Source organism: Ovis aries, chromosome 19, assembly GCF_016772045.2.
Source record: "Ovis aries strain OAR_USU_Benz2616 breed Rambouillet chromosome 19, ARS-UI_Ramb_v3.0, whole genome shotgun sequence".
In the NCBI taxonomy this organism is placed as follows: Eukaryota; Metazoa; Chordata; class Mammalia; order Artiodactyla; family Bovidae; genus Ovis; species Ovis aries.
Window position 1 is genome coordinate 59,663,522 of NC_056072.1, and position 21,004 is coordinate 59,684,525.

At 60.9% G+C, this 21,004-nt stretch overlaps 1 protein-coding gene across 7 annotated transcripts in view; it reads left to right on the plus strand.

Annotated features, from left to right (window-relative positions):
- The window catches only part of MGLL (monoglyceride lipase), a 116,528-nt gene that overhangs the window by 65,497 nt on the left and 30,027 nt on the right, over window positions 1-21,004 (plus strand). The window contains exons 1-2 of one of the 7 annotated variants that reach the window (XM_060402712.1): window positions 6,216-11,585; window positions 12,347-12,461. The exons of 5 other annotated variants lie outside the window; for them this stretch is intronic. In XM_060402712.1, the coding sequence (XP_060258695.1) occupies window positions 12,380-12,461 (82 nt within the window). In that variant the 5' untranslated portion in view covers window positions 6,216-11,585; window positions 12,347-12,379. Of the gene's footprint in view, window positions 1-6,215; window positions 12,462-21,004 lie in introns of those variants that run through there. One more of the 7 variants, XM_042236706.2, reaches the window with a different exon arrangement.

Sequence of the window (21,004 nt, forward strand, 5' to 3'; positions counted from 1 at the left end):
TAATTGTATACACAAGTCTTAGGTGAGTTACATCATCTTCTGGCCAAAAAGGCCAAGTAACATTTTACAGCCTTTTTTCTGATGAGGGTTTGTCAACCAGAAGACTTATTTGTGTTGATCTTCCCAAGGTCTGGTGCCACTCTCAGAAAGCACTAAATAAAGTTACATTCTTACGCAGCAAAGACACAGCAACTTATAACAAGCAGAGGGAGTACAGTGATTCACAGCAAAAGAGAAGCAATTAACTCAAAAGTCTAGTGTTGCTAACATCAAACCTACTATGTATCTTTTTCCACATCCTGCTTACATTGAGTGACATCCTTCCAGGTGCCTAAAAGATAAAGAATATGGAGGCCTGGCAGCAGTCATTGAGTCAACAGTGAAAACCCTCTACCGATGTAATTTTTAACTCTTTAGAAAAGGCTCTGTATCTTTAAGATGCTTTCAAGCTTTGTGCCTCTCGCGGTTGGGGGGCTGTAAGCAATTCACAAGCTGTAAGAGGTCCAGGGAACCTGTTAGGCAAGCTAGAGAGCAATCAGAAGGGGTTAACTGAAACATCCCTTTCAAATGCAGACGACTAAAGCCCTGATTTGACTTTTTCCAGAGAATGTCAGAAGAGTGGAAAAGCAGGCAGATCCTTATTTTTTGGGGGTGGATGCTCAGGAAATTCCAGGGGGAAAACCTGAGGTCTGATTAGCCTTGCCCTCAGAGCTCTGCCGCATGACCTTGTCACGGGAGGAATTCCTCACGCGGGCTCCCGGCACCGTCTCTCTGGCAAGTACCTGGTGGAGGTACTTTTACTCAAGACGTGAGCTGTGTGACCGTCCTCATCTGGCGCTGAGGGTGGCCAAGGCTCCCTTCGTGGGAGAAGCGGGTGCAGGGGTCCTGTGCAGGCTGGGGAAGGAGCTGCTGGTGGTCAGCGCCCGGAGCCCCTGTATTTCTCATGGAGAGGCGGGGCTGAGGGCCTTGTGCAGGCTGGGGAAGGAGCTGCTGGTGGTTAGCACCCGGAGCCCTGTATTTCTCATGGAGAGGCGGGGCTGGGGGTCCCAGGGGGCTGGAGCCCAGGCCTCTGGTGCCTCCTTCCTCTCTTCATGTGGCTGACCCGTTCACACCAGGCTGACCCCTACGGAGAGGGGCTTCGTTCTTTTCTGCTTAGCTGTTAAATATGAGCAGGCCTCCATGGGGAGAGTGTCAGAGCAGTGATGTGGCCAGTTGGAGGGAGAGGGCCCAGGGCCTGGCGGATGCCACCTCCCTGTCTCTGGGGTCTGCAGTCGTTTGTCACCCCTCTGCCCCGGGGACCTGCCCCCCACCCCCTGACCTGAGGCAGACACGCCTGTTTCCAGCCACCTGGACCGCAATCCCAGCCGTGGACCTCAGACGCCCAGCCATTCCCAGCCCCAGTTTCCTCATCTACCAAACGGACAGGCGGTGTGCTGATAGAATGGGAATAGGCATGTCCGGGGGCAGCAGAGGGTGGTGCCTCCTCTCCACTCTGCCAGCTGCGAGGCCCCCTCCGGCCCCCTTGCAGGGCAGCAGGCGCACTGGACCGGGGACGTCGAGGCCAGAGGCAGCGGTGCTGGGTCCTTGGGTCCCCTTTCTGGCCGCAGCGGCTCCAGGGGAGATTGGCCTAAGGATAGACAATGCTTCTCAAAGCGAACAGACCTACCAAGGGTGGGTTCAAGGCTGCTTCCTGGGACATGATCCATAGAAACACGGCTTCCTGCAGATCCTATGCTGACTCGATTTTAGGTTAAATCTGGTTGCTTGGCTGAGCTCCGGGGTTTCCTTGTTCAGACGGAAGCCTGGGGACTTTGGGGCTGGGTGGCCGGCTGCGTCTCCCCACACGCCCCGTGGGCTGCGAACACAAGGTGCTCAGCTAGCATCTTGCTTAACTGTTTTGTTTGACCTTAGACTTTTATAGGCGGCCTCATGGACACAGAGGACTCTGCCAGAAGTGAGAACTTCATTCCTGCCGTTCATTAAGTGCCAGCTGCGTGCCAGGCTCTGGCTGGGGCCCTTCTCATGCTTTATCTGCAAGCCTCGTAACGCTTGAGTCCATCCCCCTGTTTCAGAGGTGAAGGTCTGAGGCCCTCCTCGTCCACACACGTACCGGCGTCAGACCCCTGATCTTGGTAAATTATTTCAAACGAGGGGTTGTTTTTCTCCCAGGACGAGCAGAGCCCGAGGTGGGTTCAGGACACCGCTGTGTCTGTCGGCCCGAGGCTGCGTCTGCAGCTCTGCTCAGCTGCTCTTAGCACGTGGCTTTCATGCCCACGGGTACTGGCTCTGGCCTGCGGTCTCGCAGGAAGGCGATGCAGGAAGCGGTGGAGAGGCCGGGCTGGGCTCCTGCCGGGAGAGCAGACCTGTCTCGGTGCTTCCGCCACACTCTGTGCAGCGACCGGGGGGTGGGGGGGCATCCAGCTTGTTCTCTGTGTGTTTGCTGATCCCGACCAAACCGGGCTCTGTGAGCAGGGAGGACGCAGCGTGGACCCTCCAGGCGCCCCTCCTCCTCTGCCTGCCACACCGCGGGCTCATCGTTTAACAGAGCTTTTCTCAACCGTCTCCACCCTGTGTATTTTGTGAGCCGTGTTTAACTCACAGCGGCACCTCTCCATCTCACCCGTCCCCCTCGGCTTTCCGAAGCTCCGGTGAGGAGGACGTTGCCAGGGTTATTGGTGCGCCACGTTCTGATGCGGTGACCGTTTCAATCAGGTGGACGTTCCTGACCGTGCGTTAGCCCTGGGTCAGGTGCTGTCGAGGGGGAGCGCGTGGACACGGGCCCTGCCCCTGTGTGCAGCCCCCGTCAGGGTTCTCACTATCCGCGGAGGAAACTCTCCCTTCTGCTGACGGCAGCAAGCTCCCGGTGGCTACGGGTGGAGACAGTCGTCCCGCCCTTGGTCCCACAGCCCCCTCCTTGCTGAGCAGAGTGCAGAGGCATCACCAAGGTTTGTGGAATGAAATGTATGGCCCAGAGTAGATGAGACCAGAGTCGCTGTGAACGGCAGAAAACGCCCGCGTGCGAGTCTCCATGTCTGCAGGGTGGGGAGGACCCCGCGGCAGGGCCAGGACTGTGGGCTCTGGCGGCCGAGGCTGGGGCAGAGGAGCCCCGAGGCCCGTAACTCAGGTGCTCAGGTGGGCTCGGCCTCTTGCAAGTACACAGCCTCCCAGCGCCAGGGGCTGGCGGGATGGTGGGTTTTGTGGGGTGAGTAGGAGCTTGAGAGGAGAGGAAGGGAGTGGAGGCAGCACCAGTCACCAAGAGCTGTGGTTCTCATCGGGTGCCCCCAAAACACTGGGGAATCTCTCCCGGGACCCCTCGTTCCGTAGAGACTGATCTCTTGGTGTGGCCGGGCGTGTCGGGACCCTTGAGACGCCCCCCGGGTGAGTCTGATGAGCAGCTGTGGTTTGAGAACCGCTGTTCCAGGCAGGGGAGCTTGTGTGAGCGAAACCCAGATACACAGGGCATGGGCGTGTCCTTCGGCGGGAGTCCCGGCCTGGACCCTGGAGTGTAGCTCAGGAGCGGGAGGGGAGCGAGACCCCAGCCTGCGACGCTCCGGGCTCCGAGATGAGACGCCGTGGACCTTGAAGCTCAGGAAGGAACCCTCAGCAGAGGGCGACCAGCCCGGGAGACGAGGTCCAGGATTCGGCCGGTGGGGGGGGGGGGGTACTGGCGGGGGTGGGGGCTCCAGGGGGCAGAGGAGGTGGAAGGACAGGCTGGCAGTATCCGTGCTGTTCCAAATGCGGCACCGAGAAACCCGGGCTCGCGTTCACGCCGGCCCCGGTCACCAGCTGCTCTCGGTGACTCACTGGAAACCCCTCGGAACAGGAGTGGGGGGCCAGGGGGCGGGCGGCCCCAGATCCACCTGCTGCTGGCGGCGGGTGCCCTTCCGTCTCTGGGCCCTTCCCATGGGCAGCACCCTGACTGCTCCCCGTGCGTCCCGGATTCCACTGGCGGGGCGGGACCCGGGTTGCCCTGTCTTTAGTGACAAAGGAGAAAAGAACCATTTCTCGCTGATCAGCAGTGAATTCATTATCTCCAGATATTTAGGGAAAGTGTTCAAGGCAGTTGGTCTGTTTCTTTTTAAAGAACTCAGCCAGGGGCGGGGGCGTCTCAGAAGAGGAAGTCCTGGGGGAGGTTCTGCCTGGCCCCCAGGGTGGGGCCCTGCCCAGGCAGAAGCCGCCTTTGGGAAATCCAGGGGGAAATTGGTGCATGGCCTCCTGGTGGGGGCAGTTCTGAGTCACGGTCACTCTTGGGGTCAGTTCTGCGCTTCTGGCAGTTGGCGTCATGGGCTTTGTTTGCAAAGTTTGACTCATCTGTTCTTTTTCTTGCCTTACTTAGTAAATGTGAAAGCGAGATTGATGCCTGAACAGTCGCGGGGCCCGGCCCCAACGGACGGGCGAGCCCGCTGCGGCCTGTTGGGTGCGGGAGGGGGCCCAGCCGCCTCCACGTGGCGTCCAGGTCTTAGAGGTCCCTCCTGCTCCGTCCTCAGTCATGTCACACGTCCCTGACCTGCCAGCTCGGACTTGCCTCTTTCTTGCATAAAAACAAACTCTGTGAGTCTCTGTTTGAAGTGAAAGTCGCTCAGTCGTGTCTGACTCTTTGTGACCCCATGAGCTATACAGTCCTTGAGATTCTCCAGGCCAGCGTACTGGAGTGGGTATCCTCTCCCTTCTCCAGGGGGTCTTCCTGACCCAGGGATCGAACCCAGGTCTCCCACATTGCAGGCAGACTCTTTACCAGCTGAGCCCCAAAGGAATCTGCTCATCAGTGAGCTGGAGCTGATGGTGGTAACAACCGCAGTGAGGGTGCCCGCGGCTGTGGGACGGATGGACAGAGGGCGGGTTCCTGTCGCTGGCAGAGGGTCCTGGGAGGCCGGTGGAAACGCAGACGCTGGCCAGCCCCCAGGTTTTCGGATTCAACTGGGCAGGTTCCAAGAAGGCACCCGGTCACTGCTGGTGTTTCTTCTGTAGAGTTGAATTGTTTTAATGTTTACTTACTTTCGTTGAAGGCTTCGCGTTGCAGCGAAGTGAGATCTTTAGTTGCGACCCACGAACTCGTAGTTACGGCCTGTGGGATCTGGTTCCCGGAGCAGGAATCGACCCTGCATTGGGAGTGTGGGGTCCTAGCCACTGGACCCCCAGGGAAGTTCCTAGGATGTACTCTAAATAAGGCACAGCGTCGACATTGTTAGCACTGGGCAGGGGCGCTGTATCTGTGCAGGAGGCAGATTGGGCATCTCCTATAAGCAGATGGGGTCCGAAAACCTCCCGCGTGAGGTCTGTGCTGGGCTGTGGGCTGTGGAAAGGTGGGGGACCTCCCGCGGAGCCTCCGGGGTCCCCCGGGGCCTGGTGCAACTGTCCCTGGGGTAAAGGGGGCGGTCTTCACCCTGGGGGTTCATCATGGGGAGAAGCGTCAGAGGACATGACTGGAAACCTTGGGTGGGGCGCGCACCCTCCGAGAGCCTCCTGTGACTCACAGCATCTACCTGGAAGGAACGCGGGGCAGTAGCTGCCGGTCGCACGATGGATGCTCAGTAATCATCCACGCTGCGCCCCGCCCCGGAGACCCCAGCCCTCCTCACCCCAGACATGACCTTCAGGAATGGAGCCTCCTGGTCCAGCCCCCAGACCAGCGGGCCAGTCTCCATCCTCGGCCGCAGGCGGCTCACCCTCCCTGCTTTTCTTGGTCCAACTCCGTGTCGCCCTCGACGGGTGTCTCTGTCACAGAGCAGCCTCTTTGCCCGGGTCTGCAGGCTTCCCGTCATTGCCGTTCGGTCACTCGGTCGTGTCCGACGCTGCGACCCCGTGGACTGTAGCATACCCGGCCTCCCTGTCCATCACCAGCTCCCAGAGTTTGCTCAGGCTCATGTCCATCGAGTCGGTGATGCCATCTGACCGTCTCATCCTCTGTCGCCCCATTCGGCTCCCGCCTTCAGTCTTTCCCAGCATCAGGGTCTTTTCCAGTGAGTCAGCTCCTCGCATCAGGTGGCCAAAGTATTGAAGTTTCAGCTTCAGCATCAGTCCTTCCAGTGAATATTCACAACTGATCTCCTTTAGGATGGGCTGGTTAGATCTCCTTGCATCCAAGGGACTCTCAGGAGTCTTCCTCCATCACCGCAGTTTGAAAGCATCAATCCTGTCTTTACCCACTGCTGGTTCCATCTCTAAAGATATTTAGACAGCGCTCACTGGGGAAGGTGCCCTCATCTACTCATGCATAGCAGCAGGAGACGAACGCGGGTGGGGAGGCAAGCTGGCAGCCTTTTTGAGGGTTAGAAGCAAGTTCTGGTCTGAGTCCTGAGCAGGGCTCCTTGGGAGGGGCTGTGACAGCCGCTTGGAATGCTCTGGAAGCCCAGTGTTTTCTCATCTCAGGGCGGGAGCCGCCTGATAACCTGCCACCTGGTTACCTTTCAAGAGGAATTTCCCCCGAGGGACTGAGAACCACCCACGTGGCCGAGACTTTCTGATAAGGAGGAGACAGACCCCAGTCCTTGCCTCTGGAGGAAGCGGTTTCCGGGGTGTTCCAGTGAGTCACCTGCTGGAAGAGGAAAAAGTCGAGTTGCCTGCAGGTGCTGCTGTGTTAGGAAGGAAGGGGGGTAATCCAGAAAGGAAGTTCTCAGCCCCCCGGATGCTCTGTGCACAGCCCAGGAACCTGGAAAACAGTTCGAGGACCTGATGGCAACGTGTAGATAACGGAAGTCATGTTTGACCTGGCGTCGGGAAGGCGGGCATTCAGGTCAACCTCATTACAGCGCGCTTGGTCCCCGGGTCACCGTCTAAATTTGAGTTTTAAGGGCTGGGCTGGGCTCTTTGCTGCTGCCGCGTGTGGGTTTCCATAGTTGAGTGGGGGCTGTTCTCTAGCTGTGGTCCGCCAGCTTCTCATTTGGGGGCCTCTCTGGCACCCCACTCCAGTGCTTCTGCCTGGAAAATCCCATGGGGATTTTCCTGGTGGGCTGCAGTCTGTGGGGTCACAGGAGCTGGACACGACTGAGCGACTTCACTGGGTGGAGGAGCCTGGTGGGCTGCAGTCCGTGGGGTCACAAGGAGCCGGACACGACTGAGTGACTTCGCTGGGTGGAGGAGCCTGGTGGGCTGCAGTCCGTGGGGTCGCAAGGAGCCGGACACGACTGAGCGACTTCACTTTCACTTTCACTTTCTGCTGAGGATCAGGGGCTTCCGAGGTTGTGGCGTGCAGGCTCTGGCGCCTAGCCTTAGTAGCTGTGGTTCACAGCCTTGGTTGCCCCGTGGCACGTGGGATCTTCTTGGACCAGGGATCGAACCCGTGTCCCCTGCCTTGGGAGGTGGTTTCTTAACCCCTGGACCACCAGGGAGGCCCCGCAGACGCCTTCTGCCTTGGAACAGGCTGCAGCTGGCTTGTTGTTCAGCTGGCCGGTCGTGTCTGCCACGCGCCTGGCTTCGGGTCACACTTACTCTGGGTTATTTTTTCCCATCTGCAAATACTGGGTCTTTTCCTGAAGACGTTTGAGCCGGGTGGATCGGCACGTGCCCCCAGCTAGTGTCTGTGGCCCGGCAGATTCTTCCTGCGCACGTGAGAGCAGGACCCCGGCGCGGCCGGGGTGAGAGATGGGGCCTGGAGGGGAGGCCCGGGCCCAGGCCCCAGCCCCCCGTCTCAGCAGCAGATGGAGTGGTCAGGGTCCCAGGTCCCCTTCCTCATGAGCTGGGGCTGCAGAGGGTGGTGCCTGGCGCAGGGTGCCCGTGACTGCCACCCGCACTGAGAGCCCGCGGGGCCCAGGGCGGCCGGCAGGAGTTCCTCCCCTGAAGGCTCATGGCTGAAGCTGAAGGAGGGGTCGTAGCCCCTGGGCTTTGGGTCCCCGACAAAGCTGCAGCCGCAGTGGACCCATCTCCGCCTCCTGGGCGTGCAGGTGTGGGTTCAGGGTCTCACCTTGATCTGCAGGTTGGCACCAAGACCCCAGGTTCCCAGGACTGGGTCCCCCACACGTCCCCGCCTGCTGACCTTTCAGTGAATTGAAAGTAGAAATAGTTCTGGCTGCAGATGGCCGGGGGAAGGGAGCTGCTGAAAGAAATTTGCAAGCTCAGGGGGCCAGGTTGGCAGCATTGCTGCTTGTCCCCCGGGTGTGGGCGAGGGGAGGCTACACCACGTGCCCCACAGCAGTGGGGGGAGGGAGCCCGGGGGAGGGGCATTGCCTCCACCTCTGAGATGCAGCCTTTCTGAAGTGCGAGCTCAAGCGGCATGTGACCGGCCGCCTGCCGCCAGGAGCTAAAAATAACTGGCTGTGATGCTTCCAGGGATGGGGCGGGAGGAGGAGAGGGGGGCAGCTGGCACCCCCCTGCACCCTGGGAAACGACCCCTGCTGCAGGCGGGAGGCCTCATGGGCCTCTGGGGCGATTTTTAACTATGCATGTCACCAGCCTGCAATGATAAACGCCCAGCTGCACACACGCGCCCCTGCCCAGGGGGCTCTGTGGCCTTTGCTGGGTTTTGCTCTGTGCGTGACTTCCACTGTTGGAAGAAGGGACCCTGCCTCATCCCACAGCCAGCCGGGCAGGGCCTCCCTTAAATGTCCCGTGAGTGGCGAGAGGGAGCAGTCCGAGGCTGCTGGGGACCTCGGGGGAGACTCAGGCCAAGAACAGCTCGTGATCTAGCCCCTGGACATTCAAGGAGGAGGCCTGGCCTAGGAGGGCAGGCAAGTCCACACAGGAGCGCTGGGCTCCCAGAGGCCGTGCCAGAGAAGTGAGTTTGCAGGACGGACGGGGGTGGGGGGCGAAGGTGGCCGGGGGCCGCGCCCGAGGTCGGCCCTGGACGGACTGTGTGCTACGCCACTCCGGGCCTCTGTTTCTTCATCTGCGAAAAATGAGACCAGCAAGGCCTGCAGCGTGGGCCGGACTGACGCAGACCAAGCGTGCCACCGGCGTGAAAGTCGGGGTGCAGTCTGCGGCCCCACACCACGGAGCAGCTTCCCTGGGAGCTCCTGGTTCTGGAAGCAGAGGGCGGGAAGCAGGGGCCCTGCCGCTGGAGACAGACACCCCCAGCCTCTCACCCCTCCCGATCCAGCCAACCGGCCCAGCATCCCGAACGAGACACAGCGTCGGGGAGGAAGGGCGTTGCCTGGGGAACCCCAGGAAGCAGGCAGGCTGGTCATGGCCTGGCTGGGGATGCCCCCGACTGCAGGCCCCCTCTCAGTGTGGTCAGCCTCAGACGTGCCCCCCAACTCTAAGCACTCAGGCCAACAGTGGCCAACGGCCCAGGCTTCCTAACTCCTGCCCAGAACATTGCACCTAGCAAGGTCTCCGAATGTCTGCTGAATTCGAGGCATCTGATGGAAAACCACGGTTTCTGTGGGTTTGCCCAAGTTCAGGCTGGTGAATCATGTGCGTGCTTAGAAATCTGGGCTGGAAAGTCGGCTCAGGCATTCCTGCTGGGGGAGAGCCGTCACCTCCGTGCTAGTCACGATTTCCGCGGGTCGCTCCTCGTTGACTCCTGGCAGCAGGGTGCTGGCAACAGGCGGCGTGGCTGTGAGGCGGCTCAGAGACGGGGAGCAACCTGCCGAAGGCTGCGCAGCCTGGCGGGAGAGACAGCTGGGCCAAGCCCCCGTGTTCTTGCCCTTGCTGAGGTCTTGACTTCCAGAGAACTGATTTTGGGTGGGGGCCGGGATGTCCGCCTCCTACCGCCCCTCGCAGGGTTCTGCTGGGAGAGGCTTGACTCCTACAGGGGGACCGGGCTCCACCCAGGGACCGACAGTGTCGGAGTCAGTCCTGGGAGCAGAAACATGGTCCTCCCACCCCCGAGTCCTCAGACAGCATCGCTGCGTTTCCATCCCCTGGGCGCCACGGGGCGGGGGGCCAGGAGGGTGTCAGTGGTGGCGTGAACCCAGCCAGGATGAGCTCTGTGCAACGCCCTTGGACGGAGGCAGAGGGGCCTGGCTCAGGGCCTGGCCTGTGTTTCTGGCAGTGTGGCTGGGACGAGTCAGTTCACCTGCCGGAACCTGTCTTCCCATCTGAGCAATGGGCCCGTCTGAGGGATGGCCCGTCTGAGGGATGGTCCGTCACTGTGCCGGCGCAGACTCTGCAGTAAGTGGGCGGCCCCTCCCCTCCCCTCCACTCTGCTCTGCGTGGAGGCTGACGGCCCCCGCTCCACCGTGCTCCCCTCCTTCAGCCCAGAAAGCCAGCTGGGCGGGGACCGTCAGCGTGGGCGAGGGGGCCGCTCTCCCCCTCCCTGAGTCCCCAGAGTCCTGGAGAGGGGCCGGGTCACCGTGCCGCCGCAACGCGGTGGTTCCTCTCCTGACTGCCGTGCAGATGCGCCAGGTCAGAAAACCGCTGAGAGAGTTTATTTGGTGGAAACTGTGTCTTTTACCAAAAAATAAAACACGAAAGGAGAGGAATCACGTGTGCTGCTTCGTCTCAAGGTCGAGGGAGTCCAGGGTCCCTGGGAGGCGCTGAGGCCCAGGCAGCTCAGGGGCCGGCCAGGCCCCCCTCGTGCACGGGCTCGAAGTGTTTGGTGGAGCGTTCGGCACCGTCCCTGTGCTCTGACGTCTGCCGGCAGGAGCGGCCTGTGCTGAGACTGCTGAGTGGCCCGGGTGGACACGGACGTCCCTCTCGAGCTCGAGGCCTGAAGGGGGTGGGCTGACCCTCACTGGACACGCGGTGTGCGGGGTGCGACGCTGAGGCTCTGGTTCACGTCTGTGTGGGGACAGGTGTGGACGCTGTCCAGACGTGGGCTGGTCTCAGTGGCGGGCTGGCAGCGTCGCGACCCCTGACCCCGGCCGGGTGTTTCCCCTGCAGCTGGCGCGTCTGCCCGGTTCCCCTTTAGCAGTGACTTAGCATCACGGTGAAGCTGCTGGCTTCCCCATCAAACGCGTCCGACTTCAAGGCCCCCTTTAAAGAGCGAGCGAGAAAAGGAACTCTGAGAGCTGTCTCCGCTCTCCTGTCTCCAGCGACAGGGCTGCGGAGGGAGGCGGGGGCTCTGTGTCCAGCGCCAGGGCCGGGGCTCGGGAGGGCTGGGAGTGAGCGTCAGTGTGTGCAGAGGACCTCGGCGTCCATCCCAGCACTGCCGCTCCAGGTTCACACCGGCTCTGCCCTTCAGACCCTACATGGAAATGAGTGACTTCAGAGCGTGTAACTGGGAGGGAGAGAAAATCGGCTGGGGTGGGTGGTGGGGCCGGGGAGGCTGGCCACCCCGAGGTGGTGGCAGCTGAGCAGAGACCAGGAGGGGGTGCGACTGCCAGGGCAGGGGGGCCTCAGGGCAGCAAGAGCATGGGCGTCACGAGACGGCGTGCGAGAGGCGACACGGGGTGCGGCGCCACCTCGGGCCCAGAGGCCCCGGCCTCTTGCCTGTCGCTCAGTCACTCCACAGCCCCACAGGCTGCAGCTCTCGAGGGCCCGCTGTCCTCCACCATCTTCCGGAGCTCGCTCAGACTCATGTCCATCGAGTCGGTGATGCCACCCAACCATCTCATCCTCTGTCGACCCCTTCTCCTCCTGCTCTCTGTCTTTCTCGGCATCAGGGTCTTTTCCAAGGAGTCAGCCCTTCGTATCAACTGGCCAAAGTATTGGAGCTTCAGCATCAGCACCGAAGGAGCAGGACGTGGCTAGACCACTGGCGAGAGAGGGTGAGATGGTTGGACGGCATCGCTGACTCAAGGGACACGAGTCTGAGCAAGCTCTGGGAGACAGTGAAGCATAGGGAAGCCTGGCGGGCTGCGGTCCGTGGGGTGGCAAAGAGTTGACCCTTCTCAGTGACAGAACGACAGTCCACCCTGGAATGATGGCTCTATTGTGTCATAAGGAAACCAGCTTGCTTCTGTCCTGCCGGAGAGATGTGTCCCTCTTGGTCCACGAAGGCAGCTGGAGCTCCAGCCATCACATCGTGTCTCTATTTCAGGCATTAGAAAGGCCGCCTGCCTCCCCTCTCTCTGGTTTCATCTGCTGATTTCCTCTTACATCTGAATGCCTAGACCTTAGTCAGGGGCTTCCCTGGTGGCTCAGCTGGCAAAGAATCCACTTTCCGTGCGGGAGATCTGGGTTCAGTCCCTGGGGAAGGGAAAGGCTACCCACTCCAGTATCCTGGCCTGGAGGATCGCAGGGACTGTGTAGTCCTTGGGGTCACAAAGAGTTGGGCGTGACTGAGCGACTTTCACTTCACAGAACTTAGTCATGTCGCCACACCCATTGCAAAGCTGCTAGAGAGGCTGTGGCTAAAGAGTGCTTCAGCTGGTTTCACAGCTGATCTGAATAAAATTGGGGTTGAAAACAGTGAAAGTGTTAGTCACTCAGTCGTGTCCAACTCTTTGTGGACTGTGGCCCACCAGGCTCTGTCCATGGAGATTCTCCAGGCCAGAATGCGGCAGTGGGTGGCCTTTCCCTTCTCCAGGAGTTAGGTCACTGCCCAGAAGGGAGAGCGTGGATGCTGGCAAGCGGACAGCAGCCTGTGCCAGCTTCTCTGTTCCCAGGAAGGGACCGGTTTTCCATTAACAGTCGTGAGAGATGTGAGTCCCTGTGTAAAGAAGTAATCGGGTAAATATTAACTGGTTCGTGGGCAGGGTACGATCCTGTATCAGTGAGGGCAGTTCCAGCGATGCAGCTGGGTGACCCTGCCTCCCATGGAGAGGTCTGGGCTCACGGGAGGCTCGCGGGGGGGGACTTGCTCTGGAAACACTGACACCCCACAAGTCCGCCAGCCCTAGCTGCACTGAGTCACGGCGCTGGCGGCCGCCCTGAGCAGGCGCCGTGTCCCATGTTCCCGCCCCGTGCTGCCGTCTCGCGTTGGCACCTGCCCTTCACGCGCCCTCTGACCCACGCCTGGCCGTCGTGTGAGCGTGTGGGCAGGGGGCTGAGACGCAGGGCGGCAGGGGGCTGAGACGCAGGCCGGGGGCCAGGACAGTGCCCTGCACTGCGTGGGGCTGCACTCGCGTACGTCCACCCCCAGTTTTGCTCAACGGCCATCCCCCCGTTGCAGAGAACAGAGCGCGGCGCACGTGAGCCCGCTGCTGACTCTGGGCTTTCCCCGGCTCCCGGGTCACCACGGCTCGTGGGAAGTGAAATTGTCTGAATTTGGGTTTTGCCTTCTGCTTTTCTCGCTGAGGTTGAGCAACGTTGGGGCAGCCCCCACCCCCCGGCCGCGGCTGGGGCTGTGTCGGCAGGGAGAGCGGCTGGGGTCTGACCGGGGTCTGACGGCCCTCGAGTGGTGCAGCCCACCGCCCCCCGGAGGCTGGGGGTGAGCACCCCGTGAGACATCGTTTCTCCTGCTCAGGCGCTCCCACGGGCTCCGGCGAGTTTGGGGACAGAGAGCGAGACTCGTCGGGGATGTTCTGGTTTAAAGGGCATGCGGTGCGTGAACACAGGTGCTGGTCCGCACACGTGAAAGCCTCCGGACAAGCCTGCCCAGAAAACCCCTCCCTTTTCCACAGTCCCTCCCTTTGGTCTCCTCCAAGGCCGAGGAGGACTTGGGGAATGAGGGCGAGACCCCCGCCCAGGACCGCCCTCCCCTCCCAGGACCCCCTCCCAGGCACCACGCAGGAACCCCCCTGCCAGGCCTGCAGGGTGAACCCCCTCAGGTGGCAGAGTGCAGCCAGCCAGCTGTGACCAGAGGCTGCGGTCTCCTCTCCCGGGCCAGGTTGCTGGGGGGTGGCCAGGGGTTTGGGGGTGACGGGGGGAAGCCAGGGTGATGTGTGTGCAGAGCGGAGACCCCACGGTGGACGCACTGTGTTTCTAGGTAGCCTTCTCTCCCCCCAGCACGAGGCTTAAGAAGGCTCGCCGAATGGTTGACGGCGCTGGAGCAAAGTGAACCCTAAACGGGCAGCTTGTCTCCCTTGGTCTGGACGCCTCCCCTTTCGAGGGGATCCCAGGAGCTCAGTGGGAGCTGCGTAGCGCTGTGCGCGGGCCCCGGGGTCGGAGGTCACTGCTGGGGCTGGGTTCCTGGGGGGAAGTGCAGGGTGAGGAAGCGCAGAGAAGTGGGGTGAAGCCGGGGCGTGGGGGAGGGGCAGGCGTGCTCCCCTTCCACCCCAGCGGCTGGAAGGGCCACAGGCAGAGCTCTCGCCTGTGGGGCGCGGGGCCTGCAGCCCAGGAGGCTGGAGCCAAGTGCGCAGCTGGGCAGAGCCCCAGAGGCCGCGAGGTGGTTGTGATGGGAATGCCACCTCCGGGAGGACAGGGCCTGGCCGGTGCTGGCCGGTCCAGACTGGTCCGGGCCTGCCCACCCCAGCCTCCACGCCAGAGGTCGCCCCATCCTTGAGGACAGGGTGTCGGGGGCCCTGCTGGGCGTGGCGAGACCTGCGCGTCTGGGGACGGGCTCCTCGCCGCCCTGATGCCCGCGGCCCTGTCGTCGGCGGCTCCAGGCCACCTCGTTTGCAGAAGGAACGTTCCTGCCTTGGACCGCACGCTGCCCTTGTTGCTGTTGGCACCTCCAGCGAGGAGGGCGGTGGCAGAGAGCTGACGGTGTTTGCCCAGGCTCCCAAGCGGCACAGTGAGACCCCAGGCCCTACGGCGTCTGGCGCCGGTTCACTGAGCTGCAGGCGCTGAGCCTGGCCGCCGACCCGGTTGGGTCACACAGCTCGAGAATCCAGGGAATGTGGCTGGAACCAGGGATCTATTCCGGCTGGGAGACTCAGCTGTGGACTCAGGCTTGACCCCCAGGCCGTCCCCCGGGGCAGGAGGAGGGTGTGGCAGCGAGTGCACCTCCCCAGGGCTGGGCTTGCCCCTCGGGAGGGGCTCCCTGCCGCTTGACGCCCCTGCTTCTGTTTCGTGGGTCTTTTTTGTATTTTCTGATCTGTCCGGGTTCCTTTTGCACTTTTCTGTGAATAGCGAGTCTTCCATTTTTGTATCGATTCTTTTCCTGCTGGTGAGAATCTGATGTTTATTTTATTATGCAAAAGTAGGGAACCTCTTTTTTTTTTTAAATATAAGGCCTTTGACTCAGAAAAATCAATCAGGGGTACAGGAACAAGTAAATGGAAGGAGATTTTCTCCTCTTGGATAAAAATAGCAGCTTCAGTGTGCCTGCTTTTTAGATTAAGACAAGAAAGGCGAGAAAGGTAAAGCTGTTCGACAGTCCCATGTTCTGCGGGCTTAATGGCTGTGGGGAGAGGGAGGAGGAAGCCCGAGACGGGGGTGCAAGCCTGCTCTAGTGAAGAGGCGGGAACAGCCCTGGCGCCCTCCTGGAGGGGTGGCTGGTCCAGACCTGGGCACGTGCAGGCCCCCTGAAAGGAAGGAGAGAGGTCTGTGATTCCAGCTTTGGACAGGCCTCCAAGGCATATTGTCAAGGGAACCAAATGGAGTCCTGTTTATGGACAGAAAGAGCCCAACACAGACTTATCTGGAGGTGGAGACCCGCGTGCGACTGTGGAGAAAGCTCCGGGAGTCCCCCGGCCCAGGATCAGGGTGAGCAGGGCTGAGGCTTCGTCCGCTGTGTGCTGCAGTTCAGGCGCCGTGCGCCCCCGTGGCCCGCAGCACGCCAGGCCTCCCTGTCCTTCACCGTCTCCTGGAGTTCACTCAGACTCACGTCCATCGAGTCGGTGATGCCGTCCAAGCATCTCGTCCTCTGGCCTCCCCTTCTCCTCCCGCCCACAGTCTCTCCCGGCATCAGAGGCCTTTCCAGTGAGTCACCACCATTGTTCACGTGCTTTGTAATTCACGGTGAATAACTTGAGGGCTTGTGGGCCTGGTGTCATCTGCGGCCGTGCCAGTGTGGGGCCTGCCATGCCCCGGCGCTGGGCTGGGACACTGAGACGTCCACCTCAGGGGGACGAGCCTCCAGCCAGGGCCCCGCCGCGTCTGAGGGCAGGTGTACACTGAGCCAGGCTTCCCCACCCGGGCCAGTGAGACAGCGGCCAGTCAGCCGCTCAGCTGCCGTGCTGACTCAGTGCCTGCCGTTCGTCTGGCTGGTGGCTCCTGAGTCTGGGCAGCGGGTGTCAGGCTGGGGAGGCGTCCCCTGGTCGCTGGCCAGTGGGGTTTCTGGAAGCTGTGAGACCTCTGGAGCCTGGGTGCAGGCCCGGCCAGGTGTCACCTGGGCTGCATGTGGTCAGAGTAAGTAGTGAACAGGTATCCAGTCCTGAGCAGGGTCGGGTCCTGCCAGGGGGAGCGGGGGCCGCTTCCCCGCCAGCCCAGAAGGGACCAGGGCAAGCCCACAGGTGTGTTTCCGAGAGGCGAAGACGGCAGAATGAAATAAAAAGCGCCTCGTGGAGCGGCTTCTGATAATTGCTTTTTCTGTCCCGGTGGCGCCTAGGGGATTGTGCTGATGGCCCTGAGCAGGCCTCAGCCGCCTCGTGGCTCCATTACGGGCCCTTCAGCCCGACTGCCATTCCCTCCCCACCCCCCACCGGCTCCTGTCTCCAAGCCCGCGACACCTCGCCCCCCGCTTTCACGCCCGAACGCGCCAGCTCCGATTACAGGCGCTTCTCAGGAGCGGATATGATTGCAGAGCTGCTGGCTTTGTTTTCAGGCTTTATGTGTCTGTACCGATGGATGAGTGTGATTTTTCAAAAAATGATAAGACAGCCTTAACTTTCCCCCCTCGCCCGGTGTGACAAAAATACCAGTTCACTGTGGACATTTAGGAAAATACAGAAGGGCACCAGAACAAAACCACCTTAATCTGATTACCCCCAGAGACCCCCACTCTGCGGCGCGTTCTTTCAGCTGCGTGCGTGCGTGTCTGTGCGTGGTGTCACGTCTGTGTGGTATGCGTGTGTGTGTGCTGGTATGCGTGTGGCGGTGTGTGGTGTGTGTGTGTGTGTCTGTGTGTATATGTATGTGTATGTGTGTATGATTGTGTGTGTACATGTGTGTGGTTTTGTGTGTGTCTGTGTGTATAGGATTATATGTATATGTATGTGTGAATGGTATTCTGTGTGAGTATCTGTGTATATGTGAGTGTGTGTGTGTACAGGTGTGTGGTATTCTCTGTGTGTGTCTCTGTATATGTGAGTGTGTATCTGTGTGTGTATATGTGAGTGTGTGCACGGGTGTGGGGTATTCTGTGTGTGTGAGTATCTGTGTATATGTGAGTGTGTGTGTGTATATATGATTGTGTGTCTGTGTGTGTACGTGAGTGTGTGCACGGGTGTGTGGTATTCTGTGTGTGTGTCTCTGTATATGTGATTGCGTGTCTGTGTCTGTCTCTCTGTGTGTGTGTGGAGATGACCGAGCCCAGAGTGGACCGCTGTCCGTGCCGCGTCCCTGGGCCCTGGGCTGACCCCCGCCCCTGGGGTGTGCTCTGGGCCCTTGGTCTTTCCTCTTTCCTCTGCTTTTCCCCGAGTTGCTTCTGCAGGTGTGAAGTGTGAGCGAGGCGAGTGGAAGCTGACGGGCGCAGACTGGGGGCCGTGTCCTGGGCTGCACTGGGGAAGGGGCCGGGCCCAGAGAGGGCGAGCGTCCTGCTCGGGGCCGCCCAGCAGGCCGGGTGCTGGCCGGAGCCTGGACTCCTAGACGGGGCCCAGCCCAGCTTGCTGGCCCCCTTGTCTCAGAGGCCTTCTCCACAGCAAAGCCCCGAGGGCCTTTCTCGCTCAGGCTGGACTCGAGACCCCCTCTCAGTCCCTGTGGGCCTGCCGGTTAACCTGGGGGGAGCCCCTCGTCAGCGACCCCGACCTCTGGCCCCCCGCGGTCCCTGCTTCCCTGAGGTGTGGCTGGGACTCGAGGCTGCAGCCCCGACAGCCCGTCTCCGGGGTGCGGCGCTGCGGGTGAGGCCGTCAGAGCATCGTCGTTTGCCGACGCCGGTCCTGGGCCCCGGAGGCACAGGGAGGAATCGGGGGGCCTCCTGGGGGGCACACAGGACGAGGAGGGCTGAGTGCCACGGTGGGGCAGGGAGAGATCCCAAAGGAGCGTGTGTGGAGCCTGCAGCCGGGGGAGGACGGAGCGCGGGGGCCTGGGGACACGGCCCCAGGGCGTCGGAGGGAGGTGCCCGGGGGCCCCAGGAGGAGCAGCGGGACCCGCTCGCACCCCGAGGTCACTCCCTCCTGGGGCAGGGCCCCTCAGGTTTGCAGACCCCTCCCGGCAGAAACGAAGAGGCAGGGCAGGAGCAGACGCACGTTCCCCGCAGGCCCGCAGACCCGGCGGGTGGTGTGCAGACCCCTGCGCTGGAAGAGGCCCGGGGCTAGAGCGCATGTGGTCAGGGAGCCTGGAGTGCGGGGCTGGGGTGCGACTCCCCGGCAGGGCTGAGCAGGAAGGGCGGGGTGGGCAGGGGGTCCCAGCAGCTGCACAGGTGAGGGGTGCCGTGGGGGAGAGGGTGGACCCCTGCTGGCACCCAGGCACCCCTGGACAGCCCTTCTGCTCCTGGACTCGCCACCGTGAGGCCGACACGAGGCACGAAGGAGGAGCAGTGACTGCCGGCCGGCGACGCGGCTGCGCGGGGGCCTGTTTCCTCGTTTACTCGCCCAGCAGTGCCCGCTGGAATCGGGGCGATTTTCACCGAGGGGAGAATCAGGACCACGGCCGTGAGGCAGGTCCACATCCGAGCTCACCGCCAGACGCAGCCGGATTCAAACCCAGACCTGGCGCCAACGTTCACGGTCTTCCTCCAGAAATGCTGCCAGTCGAGCGCTCACAGAGCCGGGGAGAACACGTGTCGGAACAAGAGCCCGTCGCATCCACCGGCTAGCAAAAAGACGATCCTAAGGACACGGAGTTTAAAAATGGAGTATCTGTGGAAACCAGGTCAGGTCGGGACTCAGCCTGATCTGACCTATGGTTGCCCATCCCTTGGACCCTCTATGAAATCTTGTTTTCTTAACATTAAACCTTTTCCTGAAGTTCCACGCCCACGGGACTGCTGGCCTGGTGGAGTCTGCCTGCAGCGCTGTTGGGAATTGGCTGCGCATCCTGTTTCTCTGTCGAGGACGCTTATCTCTCGAGCTCGTTGCGTCCTGGAACCTCTGTCCCAGCCGCTCCCGCCCTGCAGCTGCTGCCTGTTTGTGAAGCTCAGGCTCTTCCTGTGTGTGTGTTCAGCCTCCACCAAGATCTGGGGGAAAGTCTGGCCTTTCTGGGCGACTCTGGCTCACTTGGCCTCACGCAGAGCCCCGCCCGCTCATGAGATGGAAAAGGAGCGTAACCCCGGGGAGGGGTGGCCGAGCCCGGGGGACCGGCCCGCCCAGCCGTCCCGCCGCTGCTGCGAGAGGGAGGCCGCCTCGCTCGGTGCTGAGAGCCGCGGCTACGACACTGTCATGCTGTTCCCTCTTATTTATGCGGTGGAGAGGAGGATGTTTTCAAATACACCCTCTAAATATGAAATCCCGAGAATGCATTATTTCTAAAATGCTACACCATTAACTGCCTCTCAGCTGGTTACATTATAACGCGTGTTGTTGTAACAGCTCAAAAAAAAAAAAAAGAAAATTCCGAGGCGAGATGTGTTTCCATAGCCCATATGCCGAATCCTGGCATCCTTATACCTTTTTTCAAGCTGTTGTCAATTAGGGGAGAAATTAATTTCTGTCTCGCTGTCCTCCACGCCGTCGAGTCTGCGCGTGGATGCTGTGGGAACCCCCTTTCTCCTGCCGTCCAGGGGTGCTCGTGCGGCGGGCTCTGGGGGACGAAAGCACGTCGCTCCAAGTGTCCGTGATGGAAGCCTGGACCATCCGCAGACAGAAGAGGGAACAAACCGTTCCAGGCCAGCAAGCTGCAACCTCGGCCTCTTTCTGGAGAGGGTGAGAGACGCAAGCAGAACCTCCCGATCACACGGTGCTTACTCCCTGTCCGGCCGGGGACGGACACCCGCCAGCGGGGCAGCACCAGGTGCTGTCCGGCCCCTTCTGCTCGCCACGGTCCGTCTGCCCGGGCCTCTGTCCTGTGCTGTCTGCTCTGAAATAAGGAGGGCGCTGCTAGCATCTGTCTGGGTGCGGCGCCTCTGAGCTTAAGGGCACAGTTCTGCTTTTGAATCCTCTTTGGCCTCCTGTCCTTACCCTTCGGCACAGAAGGCTGTTGCGTGTGGGGTTTCTGCTGTGAGATGTCTCAGGAGCCCAGAAAAAAAGCCAGACCTTCGTTCGAAATGAAGGGCTTTGAAAGCGTTAGTTGCTCAGCCGTGTCTGACTCTTTGCGACCGCCATAGACGGTAGCCCACCAGGCTCCTCTGTCCATGGGATTCTCCAGGCAAGAGTACTGGGTGGGTGGACATTTCCTTCTCCAGGGGATCTTCCCCACCCAGGGACTGAATCTGGGTCTCCTGTGTTGGTAGGCGGATTCTTTCCTTGCAAATGCAGGAGACCAGTTTGATGCCCGGGAAAGATCCCGTGAAAATGGGCTTTGAAACCGTGATGCTGAATCCTGAACAGCACAATCACGCTGCAGCCTAAAGTCAGGAGGGTTTGTGGAGGAACTGGCTTCCTCTTTCCCGCAGAGCAATGAGGGGAGACGGGAAGCAGGAGGCGCAGGGTGGTCTGGGGGAACCTGCCGGCCCTGGGATGGGAGGCTCTCCGTCACGCCCCCTCTGGGTGCGCCTGATGCGGCTCGAGCTTTCCCAGAAGTCCTCCCAGCAGCCAGGACCCCGGCTCGCCCAGCCTCGGCTGTCCTACGCGCCGTTGTTCGGGTCAGGCACATGCTCCGTGGTGTCTCCCTACCAAAGGCCGAGGAATGAGTTGCCCTAAAAAAGGAGAGAAAACCATCTGACGGCGTGTTCTGCAGCCCCAAACAGCAGCTTTCTGTAGGGTTTTCACCTGGAAGCAAAGAACCAAAATGGGAAGAACGTGGGTTTGTGATACCTCCTGAAATAGAGACAGAGCTGTAACTCCCTGAGCTGATGTGATGGAATCCGCACTTCCGTGCTGGGCTGGGGACCACGGAAATTCTCGAGTCGGAGAGCGTTGTCGAGGCTATAAATGAGGACTCCCCGAAATAGTCGTATCTTTCAACCTAGACATCCTGATTTGGCAAGTCTACCCTAACGACGCTATAAGCATCTGTGAAAGGTTGTTCATCTCAGCGTTGTTTAGAATAGCAGAGATTGCCGACGACCTCAGCGCCCTGCCATTGAGAGCAACGTGAACTCCGACTCGACCCCGAGAGGGTGTCATGCAGCGTAAATCACAGTTACAAGTTATAAGTCAGTGTG